This window comes from Papio anubis, chromosome 14, assembly GCF_008728515.1.
Source record: "Papio anubis isolate 15944 chromosome 14, Panubis1.0, whole genome shotgun sequence".
In the NCBI taxonomy this organism is placed as follows: domain Eukaryota; kingdom Metazoa; phylum Chordata; class Mammalia; order Primates; family Cercopithecidae; genus Papio; species Papio anubis.
The window spans coordinates 74,745,559-74,759,340 of NC_044989.1; the positions used below are offsets into that span (position 1 = coordinate 74,745,559).

The 13,782-nt window shown below is 55.6% G+C and overlaps 3 protein-coding genes across 4 annotated transcripts; 1 reads left to right on the forward strand and 2 right to left on the reverse strand.

Annotated features, from left to right (window-relative positions):
* Positions 1-2,321: 2,321 nt before the first annotated feature.
* On the reverse strand, positions 2,322-7,690 carry LBX2 (ladybird homeobox 2). 2 transcript variants are annotated; one of them, XM_031655294.1, is made up of 2 exons: positions 7,498-7,690; positions 2,322-3,131 (listed from the first exon to the last, which is right to left on the reverse strand). In XM_031655294.1, the coding sequence occupies exons 1-2, from the start codon at positions 7,688-7,690 to the stop codon at positions 2,740-2,742; spliced, it is 585 nt and encodes a 194-aa protein (XP_031511154.1). In that variant the 3' UTR covers positions 2,322-2,739. The 2 variants fall into 2 exon arrangements, with proteins under 2 accessions (XP_031511154.1, XP_003908900.2); XM_003908851.4 differs by lacking the exon at positions 7,498-7,690 and adding an exon at positions 4,161-4,535.
* Positions 7,691-7,796: 106 nt separating this feature from the next.
* Positions 7,797-9,875, forward strand: LOC110741018. Its single transcript, XM_031655502.1, has 2 exons — positions 7,797-8,007; positions 8,313-9,875. Exons 1-2 carry the CDS (start codon positions 7,797-7,799, stop codon positions 9,173-9,175), a joined length of 1,074 nt encoding a protein of 357 aa, XP_031511362.1. The 3' UTR covers positions 9,176-9,875.
* PCGF1 (polycomb group ring finger 1) lies at positions 9,859-12,259 on the reverse strand. Its single transcript, XM_003908848.5, has 9 exons — positions 12,078-12,259; positions 11,544-11,649; positions 11,234-11,386; positions 10,995-11,066; positions 10,766-10,871; positions 10,552-10,585; positions 10,367-10,453; positions 10,154-10,234; positions 9,859-10,006 (listed from the first exon to the last, which is right to left on the reverse strand). Exons 1-9 carry the CDS (start codon positions 12,168-12,170, stop codon positions 9,959-9,961), a joined length of 780 nt encoding a protein of 259 aa, XP_003908897.1. The 5' UTR covers positions 12,171-12,259; the 3' UTR covers positions 9,859-9,958.
* Positions 12,260-13,782: the final 1,523 nt, after the last annotated feature.

Below are 13,782 nucleotides of genomic sequence, written 5' to 3' on the forward strand. Positions count from 1 at the left end.
GAGTGTAAGAGGTGGCAGTGCTAGCTGGGCGAGAATTTGGGAAACCTTAACGGGGAGAGAGGTTATGACTCAAAGCCAGTTAACTTGACTGGACCCTACCTTCCTAACTAGAAGGATTTGCCGTGAGAGTTCTTTGCTCACCCCTGGTTGGGGAGCAGGATGGGCATAGGTGGTTGTGTTTGTTCAAGGGGTGATTATATTACAGTGGTTCCATAAGAGGTCTGCTCATCTGGCTTTCCGTTTTTGAGCAGGGACCTGCACGCTTTTGGGACTTCTGTGGGGCTCCTGGCCTCTCAAACAATGGCCGCCCACCACTACTCAATGGTATTTTTGCCTTCCAGCTGAACTGGCTCCTTGTTCTAGCTTCTCAAGTAAATGTTCCCTCCCCGGTACCTTAGCCTGTCCTGGACTTCTAGGTTTTCCAAGAGTCATGTGACTCCTGACACTTTGCCCCACTTTCACCCTCCTAATTAATAGGGGTCTGACCCAATAGCCTGAGTTCTGAGTTCCCAGGACTGGAAAGTTGGGTGACCAACCATCCTGGTTTTCCTGGAACTGAGGGATGTCCTGGAATGAGGGACTTTCCGTGCCCAAACTTGGAAAATGCTGGGCAGATGGAAAAGAGTTGATCACTCTACTGGAAATGTTCCAGAGAGGCATTATTTAGAAGGTATGAAGGGAGTACTGAGGGGGCAATGCAGTTGCAAAGAGGTTTTTTTTGCATATGCATAATGGCTGACAGATTCTTAGCTCTACACCAGTGGTCACTGTCTGTTTCCATGTTGCCATTTTTCTTCCAGTTGCCGACATTTGCTAGGTTGTCATTGACTCATGTAATCCTTAATCCCTGGGGCAATCGCAGATTCCTCTTCTGTGACCACCTCCCAGCCCCACCTCAAGTCTGGCCCTGAGTTCTCTGTTGTTACCTTCTGCAGTGGCCAGAGATATACTCCCTTCCTCAGGTCTCTATCAGTCTCTGATCCACCCTGCGCCCACAGCCAGATTGGCCTACCCTAAACAATGGTCTCATGTCTCTCTCTAAAACCTCCAGGGACCATGCTCTAAAGTACAATGCCTAAGTTCCTACCTGTGGCCCTTTCTCCTCCCCTCTCTCTGTAAATCCTTTGCTTCTTTCCTTTAGAATCAGTCACCTTTATAGAGACCAAGAGCATGGGCTCCTGAATCAGACAAGCAAACAACTCAGTCCCTGTGCTACCACTTGCAAACTGTCACGTGGCCAAGTTTCCTCAGGGTTCTGTGATTCAGTCTCCTTATCCTTAAAATGGGAAGAAAATTCTCTGTCCTGTTGGGTTATTTTAAGGATTAATACCTGCAAAGCACTTGGAACTGCTTAATAAATGGTAGTTAATTGTCTGAAAATGCCAGGTTCCCTTCTACCTTCCAGCCTTGTTCACTCCCCAAGGCATATCCTCTCTTGGGCCCTCCACCTGCAACTAAGGCCCTAGCTGACCCCCCTTGAACCCATGGAGCTTCCTTGAAAGTGGGGTTGTCACACTTAGGCAGAGGCAGGAGAAAGTCTGAAGAGAGCTGGAGGACTGACAGGAGAGAAGGGAAGCAGGAAAGACACCTGAGCTTGGTCTGGGACCACTGGGGAGGGGAAGGCTTGCAACTACTGAGCGTTCCCCCTCCTCTCCCCTCATACTGCAGGAGGGTGATTATCACCAGTGGAATAAATGAATGTCAGAAATGTCCACTGGCTGAGTTAGGCTGGAATCCCTACCAGGCAAGGCCACTACTCCAAGCTTCACCCCAGCGGGCCAGGCCTTTCTACCCTCTGGCTGCTGGCACCATCGTAGTGGGAACATTTCCAGCCCAGGGGCCTGGCAGAGGGCTTCCAAGTAGGGGTGTGGCCTCTCTGGGCACCCATCTCTTTGCCTGTGTCCCAGCGGAGGGTTCTTTTGGCAGGATGGGGAAAGGGTCAGGCACCCATTAACAAATGACCTATGGGTAGGGAAGCAATGTCATCACCCTGGGGCCAACCTAGGGATTAGAATCAAGGTCTCCCAGGCACAGAGTAGGTGGGCCAAGACCCCACTGTCTTTCACTTAGGCCCGGTGACTTCCCCTTGGTAGACTGGTAAGCATCAGCCCTGATGGCTTGCTGGATGCTGGGTCCAAAACTTGACCTTAGGGTTCTTACTTTGTAAAAATGGCGTAATTATTACCTACCTTAAGGGTTGCTATAAGGGCTAAAGGAAACATTGCATTGAAAGTCCTGGCACAGTGCCAAGTGCAGACTCCATAGCACTTTACAGATTTTACTGTTCTTTGCTCATGACGGGAGTCTGAATAGAGGCATGGTGCGGCAGAGTCTCGACTTTATTCTAAAATATTGGGAAAGGTAGCCTGGACAACATAGCGGGACCTCCTCTCTAAAAAAAAGTTTTTAAAATTAGCCTGAGGTGGGGCTGCACGTCTGTAATCCCAGCTAGTCAGGAGATTGAAGCAGGAGGATTGCTTGAGCCAAGGAGGTCGAGGCTGCAGTGAGTGGTGATCGCTCCACGGCACTCCAGCCTGGGCGACAGAGCGAGGCCCTGTCTCAAACAACAAAACAAACTTACAAAAAAAAAAAAAAAACCGGGAAAGGTGAGCGTCTGGACTGTGGGCCGGAAGAGGCCCAAGTGGACCTCCTTCCTCCACCCTGGAACTCGGGCAGGAGGCAGAGCACGAGGTGAGGAGTCCCGGACCCCAGAGCCCAGGGTTGGCGGCGGCTTTGTCTTCAATCGTCCACCTGTATCTCCTCGTCTGACTGGTGGGGCCGGGAGTCAGGGCCGGCGGGTCCGAGGCGGAGGCTGGGATCTGGAGCGCCGTCGGGCAGTGCTAAGCTGCACAGGACTTCGGGGGACAGCGCACGTAGCGAGGCGACGTCGGCGCGCATCTCCTCCACGTCGCGCTTGAGCTTGGCTCGTCGGTTCTGGAACCAAGTGACCACTTGCGCGTTGGCCAGGCCTAGTCGCGTAGCTAGCCCGTCTCGCTCGGACGGCGCCAGGTACTTCTGGAAGACGAAGCGCCGCTCCAGCTCCAGCACCTGTTGCGCGGTGAACGCCGTGCGTGACTTGCGCCGTTTGCGGCCGGCAGGGCCAGGGCCCAGCGCGTTCGCGGCTGCCCGCCCTGCGGGGATAGGGAGGGGGTCAGTTTCCAGCCTCCGGGAATCAGGCTGCGGCCTGGAAAGAAAAATTGGGGGTGGGGTTGGGCCGGTGGCGGTGGGGAAAGTAGAGGGAGAGCCAGGAAGGCGGATGGGGACCCGAACTGTGATCCCTTACCGGGAGTCAGGCCCAGGTGGGGATAGGGGGCGCAAAGCGGGCTGGCCACAAGGATACGAAAGGCAGCAGGCTGAGGGCGTATTGTAGGGGCAAGGAAGTGAAGGAAGGGAGGGATGATTCAGAGGGGACCGGGTGCAGGGTCAAACCTTCTGGGGTGGAGCCTTTGAGGCTTTTAGGAGCCTCAGGCTGAGCAGGCTATAGGTTGAGGGTGACACCAGAGGCGAGTAAGAGTCAGGGCAGCCGACCCAGCGTGGCGGTGTTAACAGGACTTAGATCATGCCCTTCCATGGATCGGGTCGGGCATTCGGCTTACAGTTCCTTAGTGACACCAGAGCCCGCTCCTCGAGCCCAAAAGGGAAGATAATGAGGTACAGAGAGCGAGGAAAGGCAGAGTGCGCAGTCCCGCGCCCAGTGCTGCGCCAAGGACTTTCTGCTCCTTGACTCCTCTGGAGAAGAGAGTGCCTAGGAGCGGAGCTTGGTCACCCGGAGAGACTCGACCCTCTTTCCAGCGCTTTCTGTGCCTCCCTTGCAGGCTCAGTCGTTTACCGCCTGCGGCTCAAGCCTTTTGTCTCTTTCTCTCCTGCCTTTCTCTATCGCGACTGCCCTGCCTACAGGGAACAGAGCAACTGGTAGCTCAGTTGGCGACAGTCTGCCCTTTCCCTGCGGTACTGGCGGCCTTCCGGAGCCGCCGCGGAAACTTGGGACTAACGGAAGAGAGGTGAGAAGTCGCAGGTGCGAGTCCTGGCATGTGGGCTGAGGACAGGGGACGGATTAGGGTGGGTGGCCTGGGGTGGGACAAAGGTTTGAGACGGGGAACCAGGAGGAGAGAGGTGGGGAAAAGGCCAAGTCAGAGTCCGCGACCTTGCCGGCTCTATACCTTCAGAGGGCTGCGGAGCGCGCGCGTCAAGTCCGCGGAAAGTTTTACTAGTCAGCTCCTCCAGCGCGCACAGCGGCGACGTTGGACCCGGACCCGACTCTGGAAGCTGCGGCGCAGAGGGTGCTCGGGGGACCATGCCCGGGGCTAGGATGTCTGCGATGCTTAAGAGTGTCCGGGGTGTTCGGGGCTCGCGTCCCGAGTTCATGGTCGGCCGGGCTGGGGCGGTCCCGCTGCCCGCTGCGCTCGGCTCCGCAGCCGCCTGGGCCCCAGCGCTTGGCTCCCGATCCGGGCCCCTAGCCTCGGACCCGCCCCCGGCTCTGGGCCCGAGTCCCGTGTGCCCCTCCTTCTGCGTCCCCACCTCTCCACCCTGGGCCCTGGTGGGTTTGGAGCTCCTAGATGTCCGGGGAGGGTAATTCTGCAGGCTGGGGCAGGCGCGGAGAGCAGAAGCCGACCAAACTACCCTTCAGAGCAGGGCCGCGGGGCTGCTCCGCGCTGCGGGGTGCTGCACTGTGCACAGTCAGGCCGGGCCATACCTCCAGACGCTGTATGCCGCCGACTCCCCGCCTAGCAGCCGCTCTGGCTCATAAACTCGTAGACGATAAAATTGCCTTCTCTGGCCCCAGCGGCTGGGGATTTGCAAAGTTCTAAGGAAGGCTATCAGGGCTGACTGTGCTGGGATATCTGATCCCAGCTAGGACCTCAGTCTCCTAACCTGGCTCCCTCTTCCCCACCCCACCCCTGAGAAACGTTGTTTAAAAGGTCCTGGCGGCTGGAAGTGATTAGTGCTGCGTGGGTCGGGGGCGCAACACTTGAGAGGACCTGGCCTGGCAGAGCGACTGCAACTGGGAGTAGTGGGGATGCCACGAAGAAGCAAGCACAGGTGAACGGATTCTAGGCTGCCCCACCTGACGAGGTCAGAACACACAGAGAAGCTGCCAGGAGACCCGGGCCGCAGGAGAGAAGACCCAGGGAACTCCAAACTGGTGCAACTGCCCAGGAGGGGTCTTTGTCAGTGAGGACTGGCAAAATCAGTCGATTTTGTCTGTCTTTGTCTTCTTCTTCTTAAGCTCCCATAGTTCAGGTATGTATGGTTTCCCCAGCCTGCGGAGGCTCAGAAACTGCCAAGGGGAGCAAGGTGCCCTGGCCAGAGAGGGGTCACTCCCCATAGAAGAGAGACTTGAAGGGCAGACTTTACGAACCCAACTGGATTTTGGGACAGGCATCCTGACAACCCAGGTGCTAACTGTGAGGCCTGGTGTATTCATTCCTCTTTAATCTGGGTTTTATCTGCCACACTTATACTGGTTCTGGGCTCATACCTGGGTAAGCACCTGCAGCCCTCCTTTGTAGGAAGAAGGCAGCTCAGGGACAGCGGTGCCTCAGCAGTGGAGACCCAGCAAGGTATGGGTTTTGTTCCTACATTCCACCCCAAACAGTTGGATGATTGACAGCCCAGAGGCAGGGAAGCCCTGCCACTCCTGAGGAGCTTGCAGCTTTGCTGCCCAGGGAAGTTAGAAACTGATGTGCTTCTAGCTTTTTAAAACAGTGCCACGAAGAACCAGGCCAGTCCCTCCTGGACTGTCCATTATGTCACTTTCCTTGTAGACTGCTGCGTCTCCCACCATCTGTGCAGTGTCCACCTGTCTATTCCCTGGGGCAACTGCAGCATGCAATTGGGGTTCCCTAAACAGGGCTTAGGAGATCCAAGGCACCTGGGCCAAAGACTCTTTGACAAAGATGGGAAGGCACCTTCATAGGGTCTTCTTGGTAAAGGGCTCACTCCAACAACCCCCCTCCCCCACCCGCAACATTCACACAATGCCCTCCTGGAAAGCTGAGCAACACACTTAAAGCCTGATAGGCCACTGCTGGATCAAAGAGCAGAGCCAGGCCATGGTGGAAAGCTGAGCTGCCTCAGGACCTTGTTAAATGGTTGTTAATGGTGAGGGGCAGAGGAGGTCCTGGAGAGATCTTCAGGCTACAGGCCTCAGCCCTGGAAACCATCCCAGTGGTTTCACTTAATGTGCAATAAAGCAGCTCTCTGGAGGCAGCAGGAAGTGCCCCACTGCATCCCAGGCATGTCACCAAGCAGACGCTGCAATCTTCACTCATACATCCTCTATGTGGCTTTTGTGTCTGTCTCTACCTCTGCTCTCAATTACTTGCGTGTGTCTGTGAGGAGTGCGGAGCTCCTTATGGGCCTGTGCCTTGCAGCCCCTTCCATCTCTCCCGCCTGGTTCTCCCCTCTGCAGCTGGGCTCAGGTACCGGGATTGGACAGCTCCCAAACATGAGTTTGGGGGAGGAGATGGAAGTGGAGACTAGCAAAGGGAGGAGGCCCAGGACAGCAGAGGCCCCTCTAAGGTCATCATAGCGGCCTAGTCCAGGGGATCGTGGGGCCACAGAAGGGGACTTTTCCCAGTACTGGAACTCGAGCTGGGGAGAAACCGGATCCACAGAGAGGGGTAGGAGGAGGGTGAGTGATTAATGAGGAAGATTAAGAGATTAAACCTTGTTCTAGGTTGGGGAGGGGACACTTACTCGGCTGTCCTATAGGCTACCCCCAACCCCAGCTTGGAAGCGCAGAAAATCCCGGGTGCTCGCCTCTTCCCGCCCACGGGTGGAACCCTCCCTGTTCAAGATCCTTTTCAAGAGATGCAGGGAGGCCAGCCTTCACCACTGGCCCCGCGGGGCGGACGGTTTTCCTTCCCCGTCATCCTCAGGCAATCTCTTGTGTTTCCCACCTTCTCAGATTCCTTTTATTGTCCCTTCAGACATTTCAGGGCCCTGCACTCCCTCCCCTTGTAGAGATCCCCACATTCCAAATTCGGTCTCTTGGGAAGGCACCCCATTCCCACTTAAGGATGCTTTCTCACACCTCCCCTTTCAGATTTCCCATTCTCATCCCCCAGCCCTACCCCCACCTTATCTTGCATACCCCATCGGCGGGTTCCTCCACCCCGGGCCGCCCCTGCTCAACCCAGTTCCCCACTGGTGGCACGGAGTCCTGCTCAATAAACGACCTTTAGTCTCTGATTGCCTGGCCCGGACATTCCACTGAATTCTGTGAATGTGTAGGACGGTTGGAGTAACCCCTCAGAATAACCCCTTGGGGAGGTGGACAAGGACAATCTCAGAGAAGAGCTTGCCCTCCTCCTCCCCACCCTTAGGGAACATCCGTGAACGGGAGTGAGAGGGAAGTGGGAGTTCAGGGAGGAAAGTCCAGGCAGAGGAGCGTGAGAAGGGGCGTCCGTCCGTCCCGCACACTTCTGGGATTGTTTTCTCTTTCAAAAAGAGCTACTGCGGAGTGAACCGATCCTTATATTTTAGTTTCATGACTTGGGGCGCGGCAGGCCTGTGAGTTGTTTTGCGCCCTGGACGTTGTTTTGCAAAGATCTCTGCGCGCCCACCGCCACCCTCCCGGGTGTGCGGGTGGGGAAGCAGCCAGCGGTGGGAAACTCGGACGCCCTCCCCGACACTTTTCTCCCCCCAACTCCGCAATAATCACTTCTAGGGAAGTCCTTTTTCCCATCAAGCCCTGGGAATGATTGGCCAGGCTGAGAGAGGGACCCGTCCTCCTCTGTGCCAAAGGCTGGAGCAAATCCTGGTGCTGTCGCCTTTGCGTGTGAGTCCTGGAAATGGCGGGGTTGAGGAAGGTGGGCAGAGGCAAGGTTTGGCCCCCGAGGGGAGAACGGACGCCTTGTCCCGAAAGTGCAGCACGGCCGAGAGCGTCCGGGGGTGCAGACAGCGCCCTGGGGTGGTCCTGCCGCCGCCTCTCCTTTGACTCCGGAGCGCCGCGCCGCGTCCAGGCGCGTTCTCAGTTGCTCGAAGCCAGAGAGGACCCTGGGCGTGATTCTCCCTCCCTGGCACAGACGGAGACCCGAGTGACCCTGGGGTCCGGGTGGGAGTGGGGAATGGACCCATAGGCCCGGGACGAGCGGCGCGGAGTCCGCAGCTGGCCAGCTTCAGCCACCTTGGGAGACGCAGTGCAGCTGCCGCTGCTGACAGACTAGACCAAGGCTCGGCCGGGCCCCACCCCAGATCCGGCCAGAGCGCCTTCCGCGCTGCTTGGCCTCAAGGCGTGAGTCACCAAGGGCCTCAAGTCCCGTGACTTGGTTCTCAGGGTCTCCGGCCTCGGGCCCATTAATCTTCAGACCTGGCTTTTTCGACGCCGAGCTGCCGCCCAGCCCCAACGGGAGGGCCTTCCAGGGAGACCAAGTCGGACTGCTCCCCAACTCCCGCAGCTGCTCGGCCCCTGCAAAGCCCCCGGGAGCGTTTCTACTCTCCCTTGAGCCCATGCCACTCCCCTGTCACTCCTAGGAAACTCGTTTTTGCGCAGAAACTCCTGGAGAACAGCCCTGGCCGCCACGTACTTGCCCGGACTGCAAAGCCCACAGAGCTTCAATTCGGAGGAAGAGGAGTGGGGAGCCCTGAGCTGGGGTGTTCCTGGAGGAGGTCGAGGAGGGGGCTAGTGGGGGAGAGGCATTCCCTGGAAACGTTTGGAAGCTTTGGTAATCTTGGAGACCATGTCAGGAAAGAAGTGTACCCATGCCGTCCGCGGTGTGCCCACCCGGGTCCCCATCAGTGCCCCACGCACTCGAGCTCTTCCTCGGCGTCTGCAGCCTCTTCATCCGCGCGGAGAGGCGGAGGTCTCCCGGAAAGCCAGTCCGACTGTGGCACCCCAGAGCGTCCAATGCGAGCTCAGGCCTTTCCCACAAGTCTGGAGTTTTCTTACCCAGTTGAGGCCACCTTTGCTGTACTCACTCCCTACCCTCTCGCCCCATCCTCTGCCACCCTACCTCCATCTTTGATGGCTAGCGCCTTCTGCCCTCAACAGCTTCGCACAACCAATCCCCTAGAAGCTGTGAAGTCAGACCAGCCAGGGTGGGACCTAGGTTTTAACTCGGGTTCTGGCTACATATGCTGCGCCTCCATACAGTTTGTCCCAGATTTGGCAGCAGGCCGGAACTCTGCTTTGGCCTCTGTCTGTTCCTGTCGCAGTTGGGCAAGTTTCTAGCTACCCCACTGAGAGGACCATAGAACAAGGACCCTGGCATGGCATACAGACAAGGAATGTTTGCTCAATTAATGAAGCTGGTGCCTTGCAGCTTCCCTCTTGTTCCTTGAAGTTGCCCTTGCTGTCCTCCACATCAGCTCCCTCTCCTCCTCAGCTACTTATTCCCCATCCTGACTTCTAGTCTTGGTCCCCAAGTACTTGTTGAATTCTGTATGGACAGCCAAGCATCCACTTTTGACAATCCCTGTGGCCCCACCCCATTTGTTTTTTAGACTTCTCCCTCCTTTTTGTCCCCATCCCCCAAGTTATAAAACTATAACACAATTCTTTGGATTTTTCTTTAAAATATCTCACTTGTTCAATCCTGCAGCAGCCACTGTCCAACTCCAGCCTTCTCACCACCGCTGAATTAGGACATCTCCTAAGAGGCCCGCACCCACACTGTATGCTGCAGCATACAAGGACAGCTGAGAGCTCCCCTCGAGGAAGGCTTCCCATCACCAAAAAGAGTGGTGTGGGAGGCCTGGTTTCACACATATAGGGATCCTCTACCCTTCTCCTTTGGCAAGACATTGAGGACCCATGGCCATAGAGCACAGGTCCTTCTTCACAATGAAACTCAGGATTTTTGAAGAAGGCAGGACACAGCATGAGTGTGAGGCAGGAAGAATAAGGAAGAGAGGTGCTTTTTAAAAGTTTTTATTTCAAAAAATAAAGCTGCAGTTCATTTCACATAAATATCTGGGGAGGGAAGGGGAGTGGGATGGGGTGGGGGCTTGGCCCCTACCTCCTCTTCTCTTTCACACTGTATTGTAAAAGCAAAGGGGATGGCTAAGGAGAGAATGAGGAAGTAGTAGTCAGTGGGGAGTATTATTATATTATCCAAAGGGCCCCTCAGCCCACCCTTCCCCTGCGGACTGTGGGTTGGTTGGGGGGAGTCTGAAGGGGGGTGAAGCCAGGGAGGGTGGCCTGGCTTACCTTGCCGAACCAGCGGGAGAGCCATATCTGCTTCATTGTCATGTGATCAGGGAGAACTTCATTGTCAAAAAGGAGCTGCACCTAGGAGGGAGATGGGGGTATAATTTTAGGAACTTTCTGGCAGGTCAAAAACTACCCTGGTCCACCCTAGACTTTGTCCCTCCTTTCTTAGCCCCTTCTCCCCTCCAAGAAACCAACTGTGAGACTACTCACATGCTGAGGGTTTAGCATCAAGCGGTGACACAGGACCCTCCGGAGATGGCGTACCTCAGCTCTAACAGAACATCGGACATACTTGTTCTGGGAGCAGGGAGGGGAGGGAAGAGGGCAAGGTGTGTGAGGGAAGGGCCATGGGAGGTGAGTCTCCTTAGAGAGGCCCTCCCCTCAGCCCTTCTCACCTGCAGGACGCTTTTATTCTTGTCTTTGCCAGAACTGGGGGGAAATAGACATAGGTTAGGGAACCCTATCTTTCCTCCTCTCCCCCACCCAGAGCCATGATATACTCTCTTCAAGGGGATAGGTACTCACTCACTGCTTGGCCTCTCCCCCATACCCTCCCTGGCTCTGGGTCATTGGCACTGTCACCTTCTGCAACCCCTGACCTTCTCCTACCTCAGCCGCTCCAGGCACAGGTTCAGCTGCTCATCATAGCGATAGTAGTGGGCTTTAGAGTGGTCAAAGCTGCTGAAGGGGAGGCCAAGGTTGCTCAGTGCTGGCTCTGAGAAAGATAGGGTAGTGAGGTGGCTGGTGGCACACATTCCATACTCCTCTTTCCCCAGAGAGCAAAACTGGGCAAGAAGAATGCTCTGGGGGCTTTACTCTCCCGCGGCCAAGGACATACCTTCCCCACTGGGCTGGGTGACCCGGTCCAAACCTCGGGACTGGTAGAATTCCCGAATCCGTTTCTCTTCACCTAGAAGGTGAAATATGAGAATAAAGTATTAGCCCCTCCTCACTCTTTGTCCTTCCCTCATCTTTGGCCTTCTGCCTACATGATTCCTACCAAAGCCCCTGTCACCTCAAGCTGCCACACAGCAATTAGTCCTCAAGAAGCCCCTCAAAGTCAGGTTGGTCACTCACTGTCTTGCAAGCCAGGCACCAGCTTGTACACGATGTCCTGCATGACCCGGTCCAGTTTGAGGTTGAGCAGTGGCTGTGTCTCGTGGATCTTAATGTTGCACATGGGGCAGTACTTGCTAGTTTGGAGGTACTTCACAATACAACTCTTGCAGACTGCAGGAAAAGAAAAGTAGATTCTCAGGCCCTCTGGAAACTGGATTCATGGGCTGGGTGGGGTGCCTGGATTCGTGGGGCAGGCCGCACAGAAGCTGGCAGTCGGCTTGGTGAAGACTAGGGACTGGAAGAACTAGGCAGTCTCCAAGGCACTCACAAGTATGAAGACACTCTGTGATGGTGGTGGCATCCACGAAGTAGCCGGCGCATAGGCAGCAAACAATGTGTTCATTCAAGTCTTTGATCTTCACTCGAACTTCCTCCTGAATATACACCCTCCGTCACCAACCATCCACCCTCAGCCCCCAACCCGTGCGCCTTCCCACTCTGGGGGTCGCCTCCTTCATCACACTCCACAGCCAAGCCCCGTGTCCTGCGCCATCAGCCGGGGATGAGCTCCAGGGGGCTGGCACTCCCCCTCCGCCCAGCAGAGGGCTCCGCGCACAGCGGGGGCTTCCCTCACGTGGACTCGCCTGACCCTCCTTTCCCAGGGGAGACTACACAACGTCGGCGACACAATGCGCAGGCGTCCTAAGCGGAGTTTGGCAACCCGATCGCAATCACGCAGGCGCACTGGGTACTCTGTCTCTGCGCAGGCGCACTGGGCGCCCGGCCAGCCACCGCCCGTCCTTTAGCCCGCCCCAGTTCGCACCGCTGGCCGACCACAGCAGTAACCCTGCCGCCCTTGCACCTCGTTCCGTAGCGGGTCCATCTTGTACACTGACTGGAGCTGGTTCCGAAGCCTCATCGCGATCGCAATCTGGCCCCCCTGAGGAGACGCCATCTTAAAGGCTGATCCCAGCCTGCCACTTCCGGTGCCGCCTGCAGGGCGGGACTTGTCTCCCAGCAACGAGGTTCTAGGTCTTTTCGGATTCGCTCACCCTCTGTAAGGCCCCGCCCACGTTCCTTTCTCCCCGTGTGCTCACCTGAGCCCCACCGGCCCCTCCCCTCCTCAATCCGTAATTAAGGAGTGGTGGGGGGGCATAGGGAAGGGTCCTATCTCTTCAGCCTCCTGTAGAACTCATCATAGTAGACCCTAAGCGACCTCAAGACTAACTTTTGGAGCCTGCGAAAGACTGCCCCCTCCTACCCCCAAAGGCCCGGCAGTCTTGTGCCTGCTACCCGCTCAGGGTCGTCGGTCTTCTGTGACGACTACCCTGCTGAAGAAGCCCCTCCTGGGTCCTCTCCTCGTAATGCCGCCCTGTCGGCGTCCGCGGAGCGGAGCTTCATCCAGATGGCGGGCCTTCTCCCCGCTCCACGGAGGGAGTTTCTCGGGCTTTGCAGAGTCTCAGAGAGGGTGCCGGGGGATGGGGAGGGAGAGACCCCCAGGGACTTGGTAGTGATCTTATCCCCCCATTCTCCCCCTGCTGCCGGGGATGGGGGGGCAGGCCCTGGTTAATGATGATGATTTAATCATCGGCGCCTGCGGAGGCCTGGGACAGACTAATGCAGAGCAGATGCCGAAGGAGGAGGGGAGGACGACTAGGACACTGCCACACACAGACAGGCTTAGGCAGCGAGCGCCTGTAGTAGCATAGGCCCAGCCTCGCACTTGGGGATTACGCGGGATGCTCGAGAGCTCTACACCGCCAGCCCTGGGTACTTAAAAAAGGATAAATTTCCTTTGAGGTATTAACATCAAATGTAACTGGAGATTCGAGAAGGGAGAGATTCTAATGGAGACCTCAAAAAGGCTTTCTGGAGAAAGTGGGACTTTGGGCACAATTTAGACTTGGGGGAGGGGGTGGAAGTGTGCTGAAATAGAAAGGACGTGGAGGGGAATGACCAGAGGACAGGAAGGTCAAGATGTAGATTTGAGAGTGGTAATAGAAAAAGCAGGGCCTTAAAGAGTTGCAATTTTTAGCCTGAGGGCAATTGGGAGCTAGCGGACTTTTTTGAAGGGAGGAGGTTATCCTGTGAAAGCGACATTTTTATTCATTTCTCTTCAGAGGGAATTGGAGTGAATATGCAGCAAGAAGTTATGAGATTAGTGATTAATCAACTATTCATTACAGCCACTGTTTACCTACTTCCCTGGTCCAAGTCACTATCCTCTGTAGTGGCTTCTTGACTGTTTTCCTTGAGTCCCCCTTCGCGTGTTCTCAACATAACAGCTCAGTGCTATGTTTCTCAGAGCTAGTGATTCTGATAAAATATGAAACACAAAGGACAAAGGACAATTTTTGAGATGTGGATGTGTTTATTATTTTTATGGTGATGTTGGTTTCATGGGTATATACATATGTCAAAACTTATCAAACTGTACACTTCAAATATATGCAGTTTATATGTCCATTATACCTCAAGAAAGCTATTAAAAATAAAGTTGAAAAATTAGGTTGTTTCTTTTTTACTGTTTAAAACCTGTTGAGAGCTTCCCTTTTCAATCAGAATAA